This window comes from Electrona antarctica (assembly GCF_951216825.1).
Source record: "Electrona antarctica genome assembly, chromosome: 5".
Classification (NCBI taxonomy): domain Eukaryota; kingdom Metazoa; phylum Chordata; class Actinopteri; order Myctophiformes; family Myctophidae; genus Electrona; species Electrona antarctica.
In genome coordinates, this window is record NC_136810.1 from 32,951,433 (window position 1) to 32,969,742 (window position 18,310).

An 18,310-nucleotide genomic window follows, 5' to 3' on the forward strand; every position below is an offset into this window, starting at 1 on the left:
GTCCCTTTAATTAAATGTCCATGAATATTCACAATGTAATGAAATGTCCACAACATGTCAAACAAACACAAACAAATACACACGTTAGAATGACAATGTAACTTTGTACAGGCACAAACAAAACTGAGAACATTCTGCACAGACTTTTATGAGTTCAGTTAAGTTCTTGTTCTTGTTTAGTTTTTTTATATTTTCCTTCTTATCTATTGTGGAGACTCTGACATGAAAAGAGACCCTCTCTTCACCTCTGCTCTGTTTGTTCTGCCCAAACATGCCCAAACCCAACAGGTGATTGAAATGAGGTGATTACTGATTAGGTGAGCCTAATTCAACCTGCCCATGAAACAGACCACAAATACAGAGCACAGTAGATGGCACTATCTCACCATGCATATACTATACAAATACCCAAAAATACAGTTTGTTTCACAAAATAAAAATACATTCACAATATTCAAATTTTCAGAAAAATAAGCAAAATAAAATATTACAGCATACCCATAACTGGGACAGCCACAAAAATCATATACTAACAGCCCAATATAAAATTACTAAATTATAATAAGCAACACAATACAGTATCAAAATAAAGCTTACATATTAAGGTGCAAAAATAATCAGTCAATGGAAATAATAATTAAATGTAACTAAAGTGCACATTTGCAAGGAACTAAGGGAAGTTCTGCAATGATTCTCAAAGTGCTGCAAATATAATTGGAAACCTTGCGGTACTATTAAAGGTTTTAGACTTTTTACTGTGACCTAGTAATGTTTGTATCGAATCGATACTATCGATACACCTAGAGGTCTACAGTGAGTGAACTAACCAAGCGTCGCTTGTTTTGTTGCCTCGTAAAGCCGTGATGAGCGGAGTGCTAATAATGGTGGTCTTATGCCCCGCCTACTTGGACGACTAGGAAATGTTTTCAAACGAAACACAAAGCGGGACTGCGGGAGTGGTGCAGAGTAGTAGAAGGAGAAGAAGATTCAACGAGACTCAAGGGACTCAATAGCAATATTCCCTTTCATATTTTTGTATTCATTTTTATTGTATATACATTTTTTTTATGGGAGTCAGTGACACAGCTGAAATGTGTGTTTTACGACGAAGTGTATCGAGGCTAAACTTAAAGTAATGCAAACCGAATAGCATTAGCAACTGATAACTGATTTGTTGAGGACTGAAAGAACTCTGCGAACATGATGCACAATAATAGTCCTATGGAGAAGGACGACAAGACCCACCGGCCACCCAAGTGCTTTGGACAGGTAGACCTGGACTTCTGGAATAGAACCTCACAACTTCTTTCACGTTTGTACACATGTTCATTTAAATGTGTATACATGTACGCTTTCAAAGTTACACATGGATTCATTAACACCCACTTATCTGAAACGAAATGGGGTTCAGGTGTGTTAAAGATCTTCTTAGTCTAATGTTGAAATGTATCTTAATTACACGTGGTTTACACCTGTATGAAACCGTAAAATCATCTTCCAAAAATGTTAATTACAAGTGGGTAAACTCAGGGTTGTCTGGTTCTGATATAGTTATGCATGCAACCTAACATACATTTTATAATTTAATTTCCCTTTAGAACCACATTCATGACATACATTGGTAAAATGCTGGCAATTAAGGCTTAAAAAAAATACTAACAATTTAACAGGTGGTGTATGCTATTTCTGTCTTCCATTAGCCTCAGATCAAGAATATCTGATTATCAGATGTATTTTATCGATTTTGAGTTTTGACATTTGAATATCTATGATCGTCAGTAAAAGTCATACTCAATAAAAATACATCTATCATAGTCTTGAGCCAAGGCTAGTCTTCATAATGTGTTAAGTGAACTTTTAAAAGTAGTGTTGTACTCTAATGTTACTCCAGCAGTGAATGTCAACAAACAATGCTTGAGACAATACCCTTTCTTTCAATCATTTTATTTTTCATTTTTGCACAAACTGATGACTCACATACACAGACAGACTAACATATAGACATACCTACATACATTATACATACATACGTCATCTTCTTCTTAATACTTATATATTAATACATATAGTCTTCCAAAGTCATAAAACCTTTTTACTTAACAGGAATGGTTCCTTAATTTGCAAAACCACTTGATAGTATTTCTGCGTATTCTCCTCCCATATATTCCACAACTGGGCCCCAAACTAAGAAAAATCCATCCATGTCTCCATGGAGAACATGTGTGAGCCGTTCTAGTGGGAGCAGTTGCAGAACATTGTGGAGCCAACTTGATACAGATGGTACAACATCCTCAATCCAACATTGTAGTCTTGACAACCTAGCACAGTACCACAGGATACTCAGGATTCTCTTAAATCTATTTAATTCAGGTGTCGTTGGGTGTAAACCCAAGATACATTGTAGGGGATCTAGTTATCCTTAACCCTAGAGATTTGGTTCTTAACTTCCACCCAACATTTTTGAATTTCTGGACAGAGCCACATTAGATGCACTTATGTACCCACGTTTCCTTACATTTTAGACATGTACCAGAGCAGTCTTTATCATATTTGCTCCTTTGATATGGTGTAGTTTGTAATTTATGTATAATCTTGAATTGAATTTCCTGGGTATCTTTTTACTATTTAACATAATTTTCTTCCATTGTTGGTCAGTAATTGCAATTTGTAAGTCCCGTTCCCACGTCTGTCTGCTGATGTTGGTAATACCCATTGATTATCATAAAGAAGAGAGCATTACATTTTATAACCACCTAAAAGAAAGAAACCCAGACAGGCTCCATAACATTATAGCCCTCAGACATAGAGAGAACCTACAGGGATGCCCCCTTTTAGTCAGCTGGTCCACATACTCTGTGCACAAGAACAACTACCATATGGAAGTCCCATTGGATTTATTACCAGATTATAAGAAAACAAAAAGAAAGATACCTGATACTGGAAAGCTTTATACCCTCACCCACAACGACATGTGACATAGCTCTGTTTACACAATGCTATATATACCCCCTCCAACTGTATATACTTAACCCCTTTTTCAACAGTTTATATTTTTGACACTTTCTCCTTTGAATTGAATGTCAGATAAGACCAAAGAGTCTGACTGTCTGTCATGCTCTTCTTGAGATAAATCTAGTGTCGTTCTTTTTGTTGTTGCTGAAACTGAAAGTAGCACAGAATTTGATCAGCATCCATCAAGATAATAGCGACTTTAAGCAGCGACGGCTACGGCAGTCGGCTCCGGCAACCGGAAATGAATCAGTGCTCGATACATAAACCTGCTCTCCGTCGCAGCCCTTTCTACTACGGCAGAACCTACACTTACACGTGTCTACAACGCCATGTCATAACCATGTTTATTGAAATTATAGCTGTCATACATTTACACCGCTCCATCACCTCTCTTATGCTGTGTAATGTGTTGGCATGCTCTGAATGAAGAAATAACATTAATACCATATGTCATATTAACCATGTTTATTAAAACGGTTTTAGAATAATACAGATTGCTCCAGCACCTTCCTCTTTCCACTGCTGATCATGTCCAGCGCATGTAAGAATTAAGCAATATCGGCAGTTGCTGCACATGCTGCATAGACCAATGTCGCCGACGGCTGTTTGCTTAACGATTTTGACAGCGACGGCGTCATAGCCGCCGTACTTCCGCCTAGCGGAGCCGTCCTGAAAACAGTCGTTGCTTAAAGTCCCTAATATCCTGACTGGACTGGACTCTGTTGTTCACAGTTCTCTTACACTGCAGAAGAATACCAGGCAGTCCAGAATGCTCTGCGACAGAAGCTTGGACCAGAGTACATCAGTAGCAGAATGGCTGGAGGAGGTCAGAAGGTAAAATGCATTACACACACACACACACACACACACACACACACACACACACACACACGCAAATGTAAATCTGACATAAACGCTTAAACCTATTTTTTACAGGTGTGCTATATTGAAGGGCATCGAGTGATTAGCTTAGCCAATGAGATGTTTGGCTACAATGGCTGGGCTCACTCCATCTCCCAGCAGAGTGTTGGTAAGACATTTGGAATCTCATACGATTCTTGGATGTCTTCCTGACAGCCAAGGTGCTGTCAATGTCAATACACTGTTACTTACAAACTGTGTTTCTGGCCTTTACAGACTTTGTGGACCTTGTCAATGGGAAGTTCTATGTTGGAGTCAGTGCATTTATCAAAGTGCAGTTGAAGGTCAGTTGAACAACCAATTAATAATACATTTGGTGACTTTTTGATTGTTGAATTTACAATTTACAATTTTACAATTTACAATTTAGGCATTTAGCAGACGCTCTTAATCCAGAGCGACTTACATTAGGCAGGAACAAAAGTATGGGAATACATCACATATATAAAATGCATTTATCAAGAAACATGCGTAAGCTAAGAACGTAACTAGAACATATCTATATAATGACACTATACATATTAACTATACATATATACTATACTATGCTATACATATGTAGGCTACTATGATGTGCTATGACTATATACAATGCAATTATTGTGCTGTCTACATGACATGCTATAAGTCTGTTTCAAATGCTATCTAAGTCTAAAAAGTGCTATCTAAGGGGGTAGGATAAGTGCTATGGGCCATGATGGAGTCTGAAAAGGTGGGTCTTCAGACTACGGCGGAAGATTGGGAGTGATGCCGCAGTTCTGACTGCAACGGGGAGTGCATTCCACAGTTTTGGGGCCAGAAGGGAGAAGAGTTTGGGACGTGTGGAGCGTTGGCCCGGCGTTTTTAGTGAGGGTACTTCCAGCTTTCCTGCGTTGGCTGATCTGAGTGCGCGGGAGGGTTTGTAGGGTTCAATCATGCTTGCAAGATATGGGGGAGCCATACCTTTGGTTGCTTTGAATGCCAGCATCAGAGTTTTGTATTCTGTGCGGGCAGCGACTGGGAGCCAGTGCAGGGAGCGGAGCAGGGGGGAGACATGTGAGAATTTTGGCTGGTTGAAGACCAGACGAGCTGCGGCATTTTGGATCATTTGGAGAGGCTTAAGTGCACATGCCGGTAGGCCAGTAAGGAGCGAATTACAATAGTCAAGTTTTGACAAGACTGTTGTCTGATTCAAAGGTGAAAGGACCTAAACTAAGACAAAACACTTAATCATCCACGCTGTGGAGTCCAGCTTTGTTGTTTTCCTGATACATTCAATCATTATTATGAGGAGTTTGAAGTCACACACCTTGTTCGCTGACCATCTATCCCCGCCTATCCTGAATTTAAAATTGTATAACCAAATTCCCCAAACCCAAACAAATCTATTTTAACATAACTAAATCTAACCATCTCTAACACCATGCCTAAATACACCAATTTGGACTTAAAAGCTAATTGAAACGAAACCTAAATTTAGGTCAGTGCGATTGGCTCCCATGAAATGCATATCTTGGTAGCCGTTTGTGCAATGCATTGTGGGTTACTGACGTTTACTAACTAGAGCCACTTAATTCTCGAGCCAGTACCTTATTTTAATAGAAAGCTCATTTCACAAAAGTTTTAAGCAACAAAACATACTTATGTCTTGTAAATTTTGGAAATACTGCGTAACTCATCCTCTATATTAGACTAGTATAAATCGGTGTGATCACTTCCAGGATGGGTCGTTCCACGAAGATGTGGGCTATGGAGTGAGCGAGGGACTGAAGTCTAAAGCACTGTCACTGGAGAAGGCCAGGAAGGAAGCTGTCACTGATGGACTAAAGCGAGCTCTGAGGTATTGCAACACCATTTTATGTACAGATGGACACAAACGCATAATCCCAAGTGTGCAATAGAATGTTCACAGAATTTGAAATGCTTACCTGTTGATGTGATGATTAATAATAACATGCAGTTTGTCTATAAGCAGACTGAACAAAACGCCAAGATGATGTGTGTTTGCTCCCATTCAGATGCTTTGGCAATTCCCTTGGAAACTGCATCCTGAATAAGGAATACCTCATGGCCATTAACAAAATCCCCAAACAGGTCAAATATATCTCAACTGTCTTGTTTTGTGGTCTTTTGTTATTCGTCTTATATTGTAATTCTGAGTCTTTCCATCACTCTTTCCCGTACAGCCTAATCCTCCTCTGGACCCAGCTAAAACCAAGCGTTCTGATGGTGAACCCATAGTAGAGAAAGCACGCTTCTCTAGCCTGGCCCGTGATGACAACCCTGGGCCTTCAGTGCAATCTGCCAGGCCTCCCCTGGAGCCCAGAGTGCTCAACCAGAGCCTGTCAGAAGGCCAGGAGGGCGGGAAAGAAGCCAAAGGATCTTTCCATCACACTAATGTTGGTCCCATACCATCAGCGGTACATTCTGTAGCTCTGGCAGGCATGAAGAAGGAGAATGATATTGGTGTTGTCGGGTAAACAAGACTGGGTCTAGTTTTGTTCAGTAATAATTGTACAGTTACTGACTCCATCTCTCTGACCATCTTTAATAATATCCATCCTCTGTCTCTCCAGGCGATCACCAGACAGGGAAGTCTCCCTGCCTGAAACGCACACAGATCCCAAACAGCTGAGAAAGCTCAAGCAACAACAGCTCCAGCAAAGGTTCAAGCTCGAGATGGAATCTAAGAAGCAAGAACAGGGAGAATATCAGTTCCATTCTATGGCTACAGAGGTCACTGTTGTACAGGCACCATGTGTTGGTAAGAGGGAACAACCATGGTAGGAGAAAACGTTCTTAGCATTGTCTATCTCTTTGTAAAATTTTATAAATATGAGCTTTCACCTGGCATTGGTATTTTCATTATGATGCCTCTCTCCAGCAGGTCGTGTGAGCCTTCCAGGCCAGGTAGATGTACCCAAGTCCAACCACAGTGCCCCAAATGGACAAAGTGAACCTTGTAACTATATAGGTACTTGAAACCACCAGAGGGCTCAAGATACTCTTGATAAAGATAACATTCCTATTTTTTATCTGTAGCTTTACTGGCTAACCACACTTTGTCTACTTGTTTGCTTTAGCTGATGATCCTGAGTTATGGGATTTCACCCTGGAGGGTATTGACGAGCTGGATGTGCCTGCAGGTGGACAGCCTTCTAGAGGCTCCAGGTCAAGTCCATCTGCAAATCACCAGATGCAGACGCGTAGTAAGACCCCTCAGAGGGACCCAACAGAAGAGGCCCCGCAGCACAGCCAAATTCCAGGAAACCACTCCCTGTACAGACCCCAACTTGTAGCAAGGCCAGGTGAGATTAAAATAGAAAAGAAAAAGCATGTTTGGCAAAGTACCTTTTCTTAAATTTAGTTTTTGCTTTGCTAATTCTTTTTTTTTCTTTTCAGGTGAGATGTTAAGTCCGTATAGGCATGGGCAGTACTTGAAAAAACGCAAATTGGACAGTTGAACACTGGACATCTGTTCTGAATTGTTCTTAAGAGTTTAATTATTTGTTTGAATGTGTATATTAACAAGAAATTCATGTCATTCATTTATTCTGTAAATGTGACAATGTATGGTTTTTATATTAAAACAATTTAACCATCAGTGTCTGGTTTAGAAATGTTTGAACTTATTGTTTAAAGAATAACTGTTATAGTAAAATCATGCATTCAGCTTTAGACCATCTGCACATCTTTTATTCAGAAAATATACCTATAATCAAGAACATTGTCAGCTTTACACCAATGCAATGTTTCCCTTACTGCAGTTAATCCAATAACCTAAACCTATAATCATGAACGTTTTGGGCACAAATCTCACCCTTCACTAGTTCTAGACCAAATAAATGTAGCCTCTACTAGTTGGAATTATGTAGAACTGCAACATATAGTGGAGAAATCCTTCAAAAAGAATCCTCCATCCAGGCTATGCTGTAACAGGTTTTGCAGTAAATGCTTTTTCCAATTAGTACTACCGGTACTACAATTTTAAACATTGGGACAATCTCAATATCAAAGGGTATGAAGACAAATACCAAATCTGAGTTTTATTTTTATTCCTCTTTTTACATTTTGTACAATGTGGAGAGAAAGTACACAAAACCAGAGAACACTGATTCACAGAAGTCAGTAAAGGATCAGAAATAAAGAGTACGACGGGATATAACTGGGTGTCTTTAGCCTCAGGAGACATTACTGTAGAGGAATCTTAAGTTACTGATAATAGCAATAATAAGCGGATATAGTCTGCTGTGAGCTTGTGCTGTACAGTGGTTGTGGTATGGTTGACATTTGTAAATCTAAAACCAATGACGCTAGCATGCAGAATTTATATGTTGATATATAGTTGTATATTGAAATCAAAAGTTGTGCCTGTGACAGTGGTGAATGGCAATTCAACAGATCGGCACTTTGTGAGAACTCACAGAAAGGCAAAACAAAAAGCAGGATCTATTCAATATCAAAAACATTTAAGTCAGTAACAACCCTCATCAGCATGCAAAAGTCCTCCATTACACCCTCAATCCCTATAAAACTTTAAACATTGCATATTCTGCATTGCAGTAACTTATTTTTCTCTAGAGAAGTTTAAGTAGTCATCCAATCTACGGGAGGTGAAAAGGTCACAATGAGACAATGGCACTCATATGCAAGGTGGCAAAACAAGCAGTGCCAGAAGAGACGTCTCGTTCTCTGACCAAACAAGTGCTATGATGAAATACTGTAATGATATGGATCACTCCACAGACAGTTAAGCCAAACCATACGTTTTTAAGAGCAAAAATATAATTACAGCCAATACACAAGCAACACAAATGCAGTTGTAAAAGAGAAAAATAAGTTGTTACCAAATTACCCAGTGTGCTCTTTAATCCTTAAATCTTGCGTTTACTGTGTTCATTCTGATCTTGAAAAGCTGTTAAAACCTCAGAATGGTCAAAACGTGTTGGACACATGACAGTAAATTTTGCTTCTTTCCCCACTGCACGTTAGCTGGTTTAACACAGTACTGTCACGACAACGCTACTCCCATTACGCGCGATTTATACATAGTTGCACGCCGGTGTCGCACACAGAAAATAGATCTACATGTACAATTTCACTTCATTTTTGGTGTGCAACACCCGATCGCAATCAAGCATAACTCAGGCTTTACTACTTCAAGGACTAGATGTATGTGGAATTGGTCATTAATGACGATGCAAGGCACTCAAATGTTCTGCAGATGTAGAGGGCAGAACGCATGTATGCATGTACTGGGTGGGCTGTAAAGAGGGCGTAGTGCTCTATAGTGACCGAGCACTGTATGAAACCATTTACTTCACATTAATATAGATATATACATACAGTAAAACAGAAACGAAAAAGTGGGACATGGCGGTCCAAGAGAAGAGCTTAATAAAGTACAGGGTTACCCTCCGTGTCGAGTAGGATACCAATAGTAACAACCCTGAAATTGCACTTTTATATTCCTTTAACTACATGTTGTTTAACAACCTTTAATAATAATTACAGTGAAACATCAAAATCTGATGGCTGAATACAGGTCCATAAAGAACATCTTGTTTTCTTAATTAAATATACATATACAAAACAGACAGACCACAGAGAGAACCCCAGATGCTTGTCATGATTGGTGACTGACCACTATGGCAAATTAAGGTGACATTTGTTGGATAGGACTTTCATCAGCAAGCTGTTTAACTGTTTTCATGCACCCCCCACCCCCAAAAACCCAACAAAAACAAGATCACATAACTCAAACCATTTCCCTTTTTTTCTCCTAAGAATTAATGAGTTTACAGCTCAAACTGCCAAACCGTGTTTACTAAACACCAGCGAGAGTTGGCATTTGGTTTACCAGGTGATGTGTACCATGTCAAGTTGGTATCCTTCACTTTATAACACATTCAACCTCAGTGTGAAAAGAATGAAAACAAATCCAAATACAGTAGCTGAAGTGTAATCCCTCGACAGTTTCAAAACAACCCCTAAACCAAATTGATTATACGTTGTGACTCAAAAACAACCCCAAGTGGTGGTCAACACAAGAATAGATTTTTTTTGTATCTTATAATGTACAGTGCACACAGATCCATTGGCTCACATAAACATATCCGTCTCAAAAAAATAACCTGTGTGGAATTCTGTGGATAAGATGAGTGACAACTCAAATAAGACACCAGACCTTCTCACAGGAACACAAAACGGGTTAACATGGAATCATAACCCTGTGAAGAAATGTCTATTTACAAAATTGACGTGTACTGTTTGTTTGGTGGTGGGGGGGGGGGGGGGGGGGGGTTAAGGCCACTGTTACATGGGACAGTTTATCTTCGTGTTGCCGTTATTGCATTTTACTGCAGATATAAGTAGCTACTGGGATATATGCAACTTCCAAACTTGTCCACTACATTCCTGCCTCACTTACTATTGCTTTCATTTCCCTGGACACCCTCCTCTCACACCTTCCCACTTCAAAACCTAACTGCTTCAACCAGGACAAAAGCATCAATCCCCTGAACATTCTGTGTGGTCACAACTCACCTCATTCTCCCAGACAGCTTATGCTACCAATCCACAACACACTCATGATTAATTATTATAATTCTGCTCTTGTGCATGCATATGAGTATGTGTGCGTGTATGTGTATGTCCGTTGTTTATGTTGAGGACTGTCAACACGTACTCTCTCTGTCCTAGTCAAGCTTAAGGCCAGGGAACAGTCAAGTGTGAATCGAGATCCCTCGTACCCCCTCCTTTGTACAGGAATGATGATGACATTGCAATGGGTGCTTTCAATAGACATCTTTGGCCGTTGGTGGTCATGTCCTTGGGTCCATTCCATTACTTCACTGGATAAAACCAACCAGGTATTCAATCACAGCTCGTTCCACAGCCAATGGTGGGGCAAGTGTGCGATTGGTGTGCTGTGTGTGTATTGCACTCCCTTCCTGTCACTCGCCAGACTGCTTTCTCTATGCCTGACAGGATTGAACCACACTGCTCTCTTCATAGTTGTAATAGGGGGGGGGGGGGGGGGGTAACATAAAATGCACAACAATCAACCAATCAACCGACAAGCTTCCAAGAGAGCAAATGGTTCTCGCCCTATTAGTTGTCCACCCTGTCCTGTCCTACATCGTAGCCCAGACCAGGGCATGGACTGGGCTACGTGGGCCTCAGGTTGGAACCTCCAGGGTTGACAGGTTTCTGTGGGGCTGATGCGTTTCCCAAGTGGTAGTTCGGCTGTAAGGATGCTGGGGTAGAGGTGGGGGGCTGGTACTGAGCCAGGGGCTGAGCAGGGTTAAGCATGTTCACCTGGCAAGGGCCCGTGGGACCTGCCCATTGGGGGGCACTATAAGTTGTTGAGGCATAGCCAAACCCCGGGTTAGCGGGTCCTATAGAGCCTTTCCGGTGTCCAAGAGGGACAGAGGGATTGACAGGGTTAGGATGGTGGGTGGATGTGGCGGGGTTGGGGCAGAGTTGGCCTGGAGCTGAGAATTTGCGTGCCATGTTGGCTGGAGGGATTATCTGTATAGAGGGAAGAAAAAAGGGTTATTATTTATGATTTATTTATGAATATGGATCATATTAACAAATGACAATTACTGTATGTCATGAGTTACAAGACAGTACTGAAACCTTACATCATGCCCTGGTGCTACTTGTGCCCCAGTCCTGGGAGCCTTCTTGCCCTGGGAACTAATTGCATCCCTGGCCCAGTTATCCACCAATTGGTGTAGGTCAGACGTGAAGGTGCCCTTGCACTTCTGGTTAAGAGGGGCAGAAGTGGGTCCAGGTGGTTGGGTCAAGGAGTTAATGTGACTCTGGCTTTGGCTTGGACCACCATCTGAGCTGGTGCTACCTGCACCACCTGAGGAAAACAGAGGAGAGAGATGAACCAGGACATCAAATAAATGCAACTGTTGCCTGTGAAAAGCAAGAGTGCTTGCATGTACCTGTGGAGGGAGTACTGAGACTGGGCATGGACGGGGAAGATTTGAGCTTCTGTAAAGAGGTTCTACTGGCCATCTCAGAGGCCTCTGTTGCAGTGGGTGAATTATGCTTTGGGGGAGATGTTGAACCATGGGGGCTATGGGCTGTGGCTGGGGCTCCTAAAGACATAAGCACATAACACATAACAGAGTTGTGTGTTACAAATGTTACCGGGAACATCATTTAACATGCTTCCCTCATCGTAAATGTTCAACAGCAGTCAGCGGCATAGGAAGGCATTGTAGAGTGCACTGCATACACATTTAATTGGGTGACGATGGCAAAAAAAGAAAAGTCAGTATTGTCGCTACCTGCATGAATGGGGCTAGGTTGTCCACTACTGCGGGACGATTTGTGGCCTTTGCTTTTAGGCCTGCGCCTGCCACCGGCCATGGCCACGGCAGGAGAGAGGACAGCAGAGGGAGGTGGTTTACCCAACTGGGAGAACAGGGAATCGATCTCCTCCTTTTGACGAGACTGCAGGGCCTGGATCTCTACCATGTGCCTATTTAAGGGAGAGAACAGAGAAACGTACTCGAATTATAGCGGTTCCACAGAAGTAAACCAGCTCCCACAAGCACAGAATGCACTAAGCGGAGCAACACAGGGCACAGCAGACATACTTCTCTCGGAGACGGCTGACTTCCTTATGGAATGACTCGTCCTCTGGACCCGAGTCGTCGTTGCTGCTGATGTAACCGATGCGGACATCAGAAGGTGATGACGAGGGTCCGTTCTGCATACTGGAGCTGTGAGAGGGACTGGAGCCTGCTACTGTGGCCGGAGTTACTTAAGAAAGGGAATTACATAATGTCAGGCTTTACCAGCTTACAATTTGGTTTTAATAGTAACCCAGGCAGTGATGTGTTTTTCTTTTATGTTCAATAAACTCTTAAATTGCATACATACCCGTTACTGAAAAACGTCCCACTTTGGAGTTGGGCTGAGTGCTGGCATTAGCACTCGTGGACACTTGGAAGCGCCCAATGGTGGTAGGCTGAGTGGGAGGAGCGGTGGAGACAGGGGGGACTCCATCTATAGTGTCCCCTCTCCGGATTCCTTTGGACAGAGTGGTTGACCGATGAAGGGTGTTGTCTGGACTGGAGGGAGAGGAGGATGAAGAAGAAGACGACGAAGAGGAGGAGGTTGAAGAAGGTGTGGCAGATGAAGAGGATACTGCGTTGGATGGGTCAGGGATACTGCTGCTGGCACCATCAGTAGCAACAGAGACCTGAGAAGAAGAGTGGGGAATTATTATTAGGTTTGACATCAAAATGCCATGCAAACAAGATGTATTTGCGGCTCTTATTAAAACATACTTGAAAGCGTCCCAGTGTGAAGCCTGCTGCAGGAGGAGGAACTCTATTGCCTCCCTGAACAGTTTCTGGGCTCAGCGCTCTTCTCAACTGGGCATCCAGGTTACCCAGAGGTTGCTGCGACTGTGAAAGAACAAAAACATAAGGCAATATAAGCAACTTAAGATACTCTTGTAGCTCTTCATTTTGTACCAAAAAGCTAAATAATCCATGATGATGAAAAAGAAGGCTCATGCGAGTCCTCACCTGAGCTGGTCCAGGGATTGGAGGTATATGCTCTGAAGATGGATGCTCTAAACCAGCAGGTAAAGTCTGGGAGAAGAGGAAAGCAAACATGTTAATCATAATAAAACATCTTTAAACACAGAGTAAATCTCTGCTGTCTGGAAGAAACAACCTAATTCCAAAATGTTCAATTTTCAGGAAATGGCAGATAGTTTGAGGATCCAATGGAATTAAGAGGTGTAATACTTTCTAATGGTTCAATATTCTTTTATTATTATTACTTGCGCAAGCAGAGCGCGCAAGTACTGTAATCAGCTGCGTATGTTGGTGTTGTCCACCGTATGTCGGTGTTGTCCACTAGCCAATAAGGGACCACCATGACGTAACTAAGGTACGTTTTGATGATCGGCTGGGTATGTATGTCGGGGTAAGAATACAGTACTTGCGTGCTCTGCTTGCGCACAAGTCGGACATGTATGGCCTACTTGTGTGCAAGGCGCAAGTTGGCACCTCGCCAGAGTGCATTTCTAGTTATTACTTGCGCAAGCAGACCGCACAAGTATTGTGGTCGTGCTGGCTTTTTTTATGCGTATGCTCGGAGGTATACAGTATATACCTATTGATGGTGACGTAATTAAGATATGTTTCAATGTCGGGTTATAACTGGCTGTCGATGGTGACGTAATAAGGATATGTTTCAGTGTCGGGTGAATTAAAGGTAATGTCTGTATGTGTACATGTATGTAATCTGAAACCTATCTTTAGTATTTCATTTCCATGTTTTACAGAGGCTGAGATTTGAAAGTTTGTTGCGGTCGACAGTACTTGCGCACTATGGCCTACTTGTGTGCAACAAGCAAGTAGGCACTCGACAGAGTGCAGTTCTAGTTATTTGTATTATAATTATTATATTTTAACCAACACACAGACATAAATGGTGTTCAATAGCATTGATTTACATAAAAAAAAATTGAGTTAGGGGGTTTCTACAACAACAAAAGGTTTGTTAGCTACTGGCAATTAGTCACCTGTGCTCTGGGCTTGGTTGGAGGAGTCTGAGCAATGCCCTGTCCTGGGGTGGATGTGGAGCCAAGGGTACTCTGTGCTCCTGAGGTGAGGGGAAGATTGGTTGGGGGTAACAGGGCTGCTCCAGGTGGAGGAGAGGTAGTCCCAGTAGGGGGAGAGGAGGTGCCGGCGTTTTCTGCCGAGTTGGCCGTGGCAGAACTTGCACCTTTAAAGACCGAATAGAGCTTCTTGTCCAGAGCATTCAGGTCATCCATAACAGGGGCCTTGGACTGGAGCTCAGCCCCCTCTAGCTCCACGGGCTGGGACTGGGCCTGGCTCTGGCTGGCAGACGGTGGGGGTTGGGCAGGAACAGACGCAGGCTGAGCAGCAGGGACGGAAGTGGGAACTGGCTGACACTGGGAGGTGGTGGGCTGTGCTGCGTGGACGGACGGAGGGACGGTTTGAGAAGATGGAACCTGCACAGCATTGTTGACAGGCAGCTGCTCTGAAGCAGACACAGCCCCAGTGGTACTGGCTGTAGCACTGGCTACAGAGGAAATGGGGGCAACAGTGCTGTTCAGCAGAGGAGGGGTAGAGGCTGGCAAATGCTGGGGGAGCTGGGAAACAGCTGGAGGGGATGCGGTGGAAGAGGAGGGAGGGATGGTGGCAGATGGTGCCGGCTGGGAGGGGGCTGTTTGGTGACAAGACTGCGGTGGTGGGCTTGGATCACCAGTTGCAGGTGCGGAGGCTGGGGGCGGCGTGGGGGAAACCCTACCAGCTGACAAGGAGGGAGCAGAGGTTGTCGTGGAGGTGACGGATACAACGGGCTGGGCGGCAGTGGCGACAGTCAGAGGAAGTGCAGCCTCTGATGGAGCCAAGGCGTGGCTAGAGGTTGAGTAAGGTCCAGCGGCAGCCTGAGAGGACGGAACAACACTCAGCTCTGGCTCAGTTTTTTGGTGAACGAGAGTGGCACGTCTCTCTCCGTGGGTCTGTCTCATCTGACTGAAGGCTTGCTGCAGAATACCAGATGGAGCAGACAAGGAGAGGCCCATACTCACTAGGGCAGCTAGAGAGAAATGAGGAACACAAAGCATTTGTAGCATTGTAGTGATTGTTTCTGTCTGAAATGTAGAGAAACATAACTTATGCATTACTGTCTGTAACACCCCCAGTGATTTAGTGATATACAGTCTTCATCTGCACTAAATAAATACGTTGACGTATTCAGAATGAAGGATTCCAATTGTGAGAATAAGCACACAGTCACTTCTCACACACATTGCTTCAGCATCTTACCTGTGGCTGGTTCCTCTCCAAAAGAGTTATTAGCAGAGGGGGGGCTAAAGAACTGCTCTCTGAGACGGGACTCTGGGACAGGGCTGACAATGAACCGGCGGCCAGCTGAGTGAACGACCTGGGCAGCAATGCTGGGAGCGATGCCTGGGGGAAGAGATGTCAGGGTGGGATGAGATTCACTATGTCCAGTCCTACACACAGTAACAATTACGTGTATTCATTTGTAACTAAGCATGTACATTTGTATACTCTCATGAGTATTGCACCATCTAGAATAGATTTAGAATATATGCATCCATACATTCAGGGTGAAATGTTTACCTGGAGGAGCTAGATCTGGCAGCTGCGGATCACTCATCTGTTGACAGAGAAAATAAACAAGCTAGTGTCAGACTGGGAACTGGGAGTTTGCAAACTCACAAAGCTTGCAATAACAAGGAAAAATCATCATGTGACATAAACTGTACCAGAGTGAAGCCTTCCTTCATGCCCTCATCGGCCATCTCTATGACCTCACGGATCTGCTCAATGAAGGACTCCCGCTCACTCTCCAGGATGAACTCGCTTTCAACCTGTTGGGGAAAGCAAAGACATTCAGCTACTGGAACTCAGCCGACTACATGTGAAGTCTTTCTGTTGGCACATAATAGTTGCACATCAATTTGGAAAATGGATAGCATAATCTGCTTCATGTCCGTCACATTTATAAATGTGTGAGAACAATAAGCTTTCAATTACTCTTTACTCAGAGGTGTTGCAATTGAGTGGGCTGTGAGAGACAGTGAGAATCTATTATCCAAGGGCTAATTCAAGGGTATTTTGTCCAGTTATGGGTTTTAATAAAATCACACCTGTGTGAAGTGAGGGGCGCTCTTATCATCGTGCAGAGAGATAAATGGTAAATGGTGCATTTATATAGCGCCTTTATCCAAGGCGCTTTACATAGATTGTGCATTACATTCACCCATTCACACACACATTCATACACCGATTGCGGCGGAAGCCATGCAAGGTACCAACCAGCACATCGGGAGCAATTTGGGGTTCAGTGTCTTGCCCAAGGACACTTTGACATGTAGCCAGGAGGAGCCGGGATTCGAACCGCCGACCCATGGATCATTGGACGACCTGCTCTACCTCTTGAGCCACAGTCAACTGCTGTTCTAAACCTTTAAAGCCATTATGGACCTTATACCGACCTTGAAACATACCTTAGTTACGTCACCAATAATAGTGGCCCTTATTGGCCAAGGGTTTGCACTGACATACCGACAGACATACCGACAGACATACCGACAGCCGATTTGCTCACTCGCATATGACGTAGATTCTTCATTCATTGTCGATGGCATTTAATGTTTGTGTTCAGACAGAATCTACACTATAGCAGTTTCCCTCAAAAAGAGGCAAATATGAAAGAGAACCGTCTGTAACAATGTATCTTGCAAAAAAATAACACCTTTATCAGGACGATTTAGATCAACAGCCTTGTGAATATTTTGTTGATCATATTACCATGATGTGCGCAATTTCCTCCGGATTATCACCATCAAGATCAAATTTGAAGGTCACCATCTTTCTGTTGTGTGTTTCCAACTGGCATTCTGCCACTCTGTCCCCGATATTGGAAATCTGAAATATAATAATTTAATTTAGAATAGTCATCCTGTTAGACCAGAGCATCATATATAATAGATAATGTAATATATATATAATATTATATGATAATATAATAGATGGTATGGGGAGTGTGAAAAGACAAAATGCGTACATTGAGAACATTGAGCTTAGCCTTGGCAGTCTTGTCATGGCGAGAGCGGCTGCGTACGGATCGTCGTTGATGGCGTTTGAGCGAACGGCCCTCATGGCGGCCTCCTGACCCCTCATTGCCATCGCTGAGACCAGAGGCAGCATCTGACAGGCAACTGGGGGACATATAGAATGGCCGGTGAGCTAGCTGCATAAGTCCAGCAAAGACAACAGAACCTGGGTTTTTCTGATTTCTTACCTTTCCACAGACAGCGGCGCTAATACAGAAGTGCCTGCTGGCTGCTCCACTGGTGCTTGGGCAACACTCGCAGGGGCCTTAAATGCAGAGAGTACACCCATGAATCAATGCAAACATTCATACATGAATGAGCCAAACCACACAGTGTGGACAGGCTGCAATATTACAGCACTTTGGAATTCAATATTTCTGAGGGACTGAACATACAGAATTAAAATTAAAGAGGGAGAAGGGATATCAAACCAAACACTTCACCTACGCTACATACAAAACAATGTTTGGTGCTCTTAAGAATACCTGTGGGACAGAGAGGCATGAAGCCTGATAGAGAAAGTATAGGTGCTCTGCGTTGATTGGAGGAGACAGTATAGGACTCAACTCACTGGCCCATGACTAAGCAGCATGCAGTGGTAAGAGGCAGAAGAAATGTGCAGAACAACCATGGAATGAGAAAGTTAGTCCATAGCAGAGAGGAAACTTTGAAAATAAAATGGAAATTAGTCTGAGAATGTTGCTACAGGGACTGTGAATTCATGATTCAGGGTTCTTT

General features: G+C 43.0%; 2 protein-coding genes across 8 annotated transcripts in view; one reads left to right on the forward strand and one right to left on the reverse strand.

The window, feature by feature from the left end:
• The first annotated feature begins 899 nt into the window (after positions 1-899).
• On the forward strand, positions 900-7,516 carry rad52 (RAD52 homolog, DNA repair protein). 3 transcript variants are annotated; one of them, XM_079500730.1, is made up of 11 exons: positions 900-1,269; positions 3,745-3,846; positions 3,949-4,042; positions 4,150-4,217; positions 5,634-5,752; positions 5,931-6,006; positions 6,099-6,388; positions 6,489-6,676; positions 6,800-6,886; positions 6,996-7,220; positions 7,315-7,516. In XM_079500730.1, exons 1-11 carry the CDS (start codon positions 1,201-1,203, stop codon positions 7,374-7,376), a joined length of 1,380 nt encoding a protein of 459 aa, XP_079356856.1. In that variant the 5' UTR covers positions 900-1,200; the 3' UTR covers positions 7,377-7,516. The 3 variants fall into 3 exon arrangements, with proteins under 3 accessions (XP_079356856.1, XP_079356857.1, XP_079356855.1); XM_079500731.1 differs by having other exon boundaries at positions 901-1,312; positions 6,797-6,886; XM_079500729.1 differs by having other exon boundaries at positions 901-1,269; positions 6,797-6,886.
• A 410-nt stretch (positions 7,517-7,926) lies between these two features.
• The window catches only part of LOC306923824 (serine/threonine-protein kinase WNK1-like), a 40,418-nt gene continuing 30,034 nt past the window's right edge, over positions 7,927-18,310 (reverse strand). For 4 of the 5 annotated variants that reach the window (XM_079502147.1, XM_079502149.1, XM_079502148.1 and 1 more), the window contains exons 13-27: positions 17,761-17,837; positions 17,524-17,677; positions 17,268-17,384; positions 16,220-16,324; positions 16,074-16,110; positions 15,753-15,896; positions 14,480-15,522; positions 13,473-13,538; positions 13,230-13,349; positions 12,820-13,141; positions 12,534-12,699; positions 12,222-12,415; positions 11,874-12,029; positions 11,562-11,788; positions 7,927-11,445 (exon numbers count right to left, since the gene is read on the reverse strand). In XM_079502147.1, the coding sequence (XP_079358273.1) occupies positions 11,083-11,445; positions 11,562-11,788; positions 11,874-12,029; positions 12,222-12,415; positions 12,534-12,699; positions 12,820-13,141; positions 13,230-13,349; positions 13,473-13,538; positions 14,480-15,522; positions 15,753-15,896; positions 16,074-16,110; positions 16,220-16,324; positions 17,268-17,384; positions 17,524-17,677; positions 17,761-17,837 (3,291 nt within the window). In that variant the 3' untranslated portion in view covers positions 7,927-11,082. The remainder of the gene's footprint in view (positions 11,446-11,561; positions 11,789-11,873; positions 12,030-12,221; positions 12,416-12,533; positions 12,700-12,819; positions 13,142-13,229; positions 13,350-13,472; positions 13,539-14,479; positions 15,523-15,752; positions 15,897-16,073; positions 16,111-16,219; positions 16,325-17,267; positions 17,385-17,523; positions 17,678-17,760; positions 17,838-18,310) is intronic. The other variant, XM_079502151.1, reaches the window with a different exon arrangement.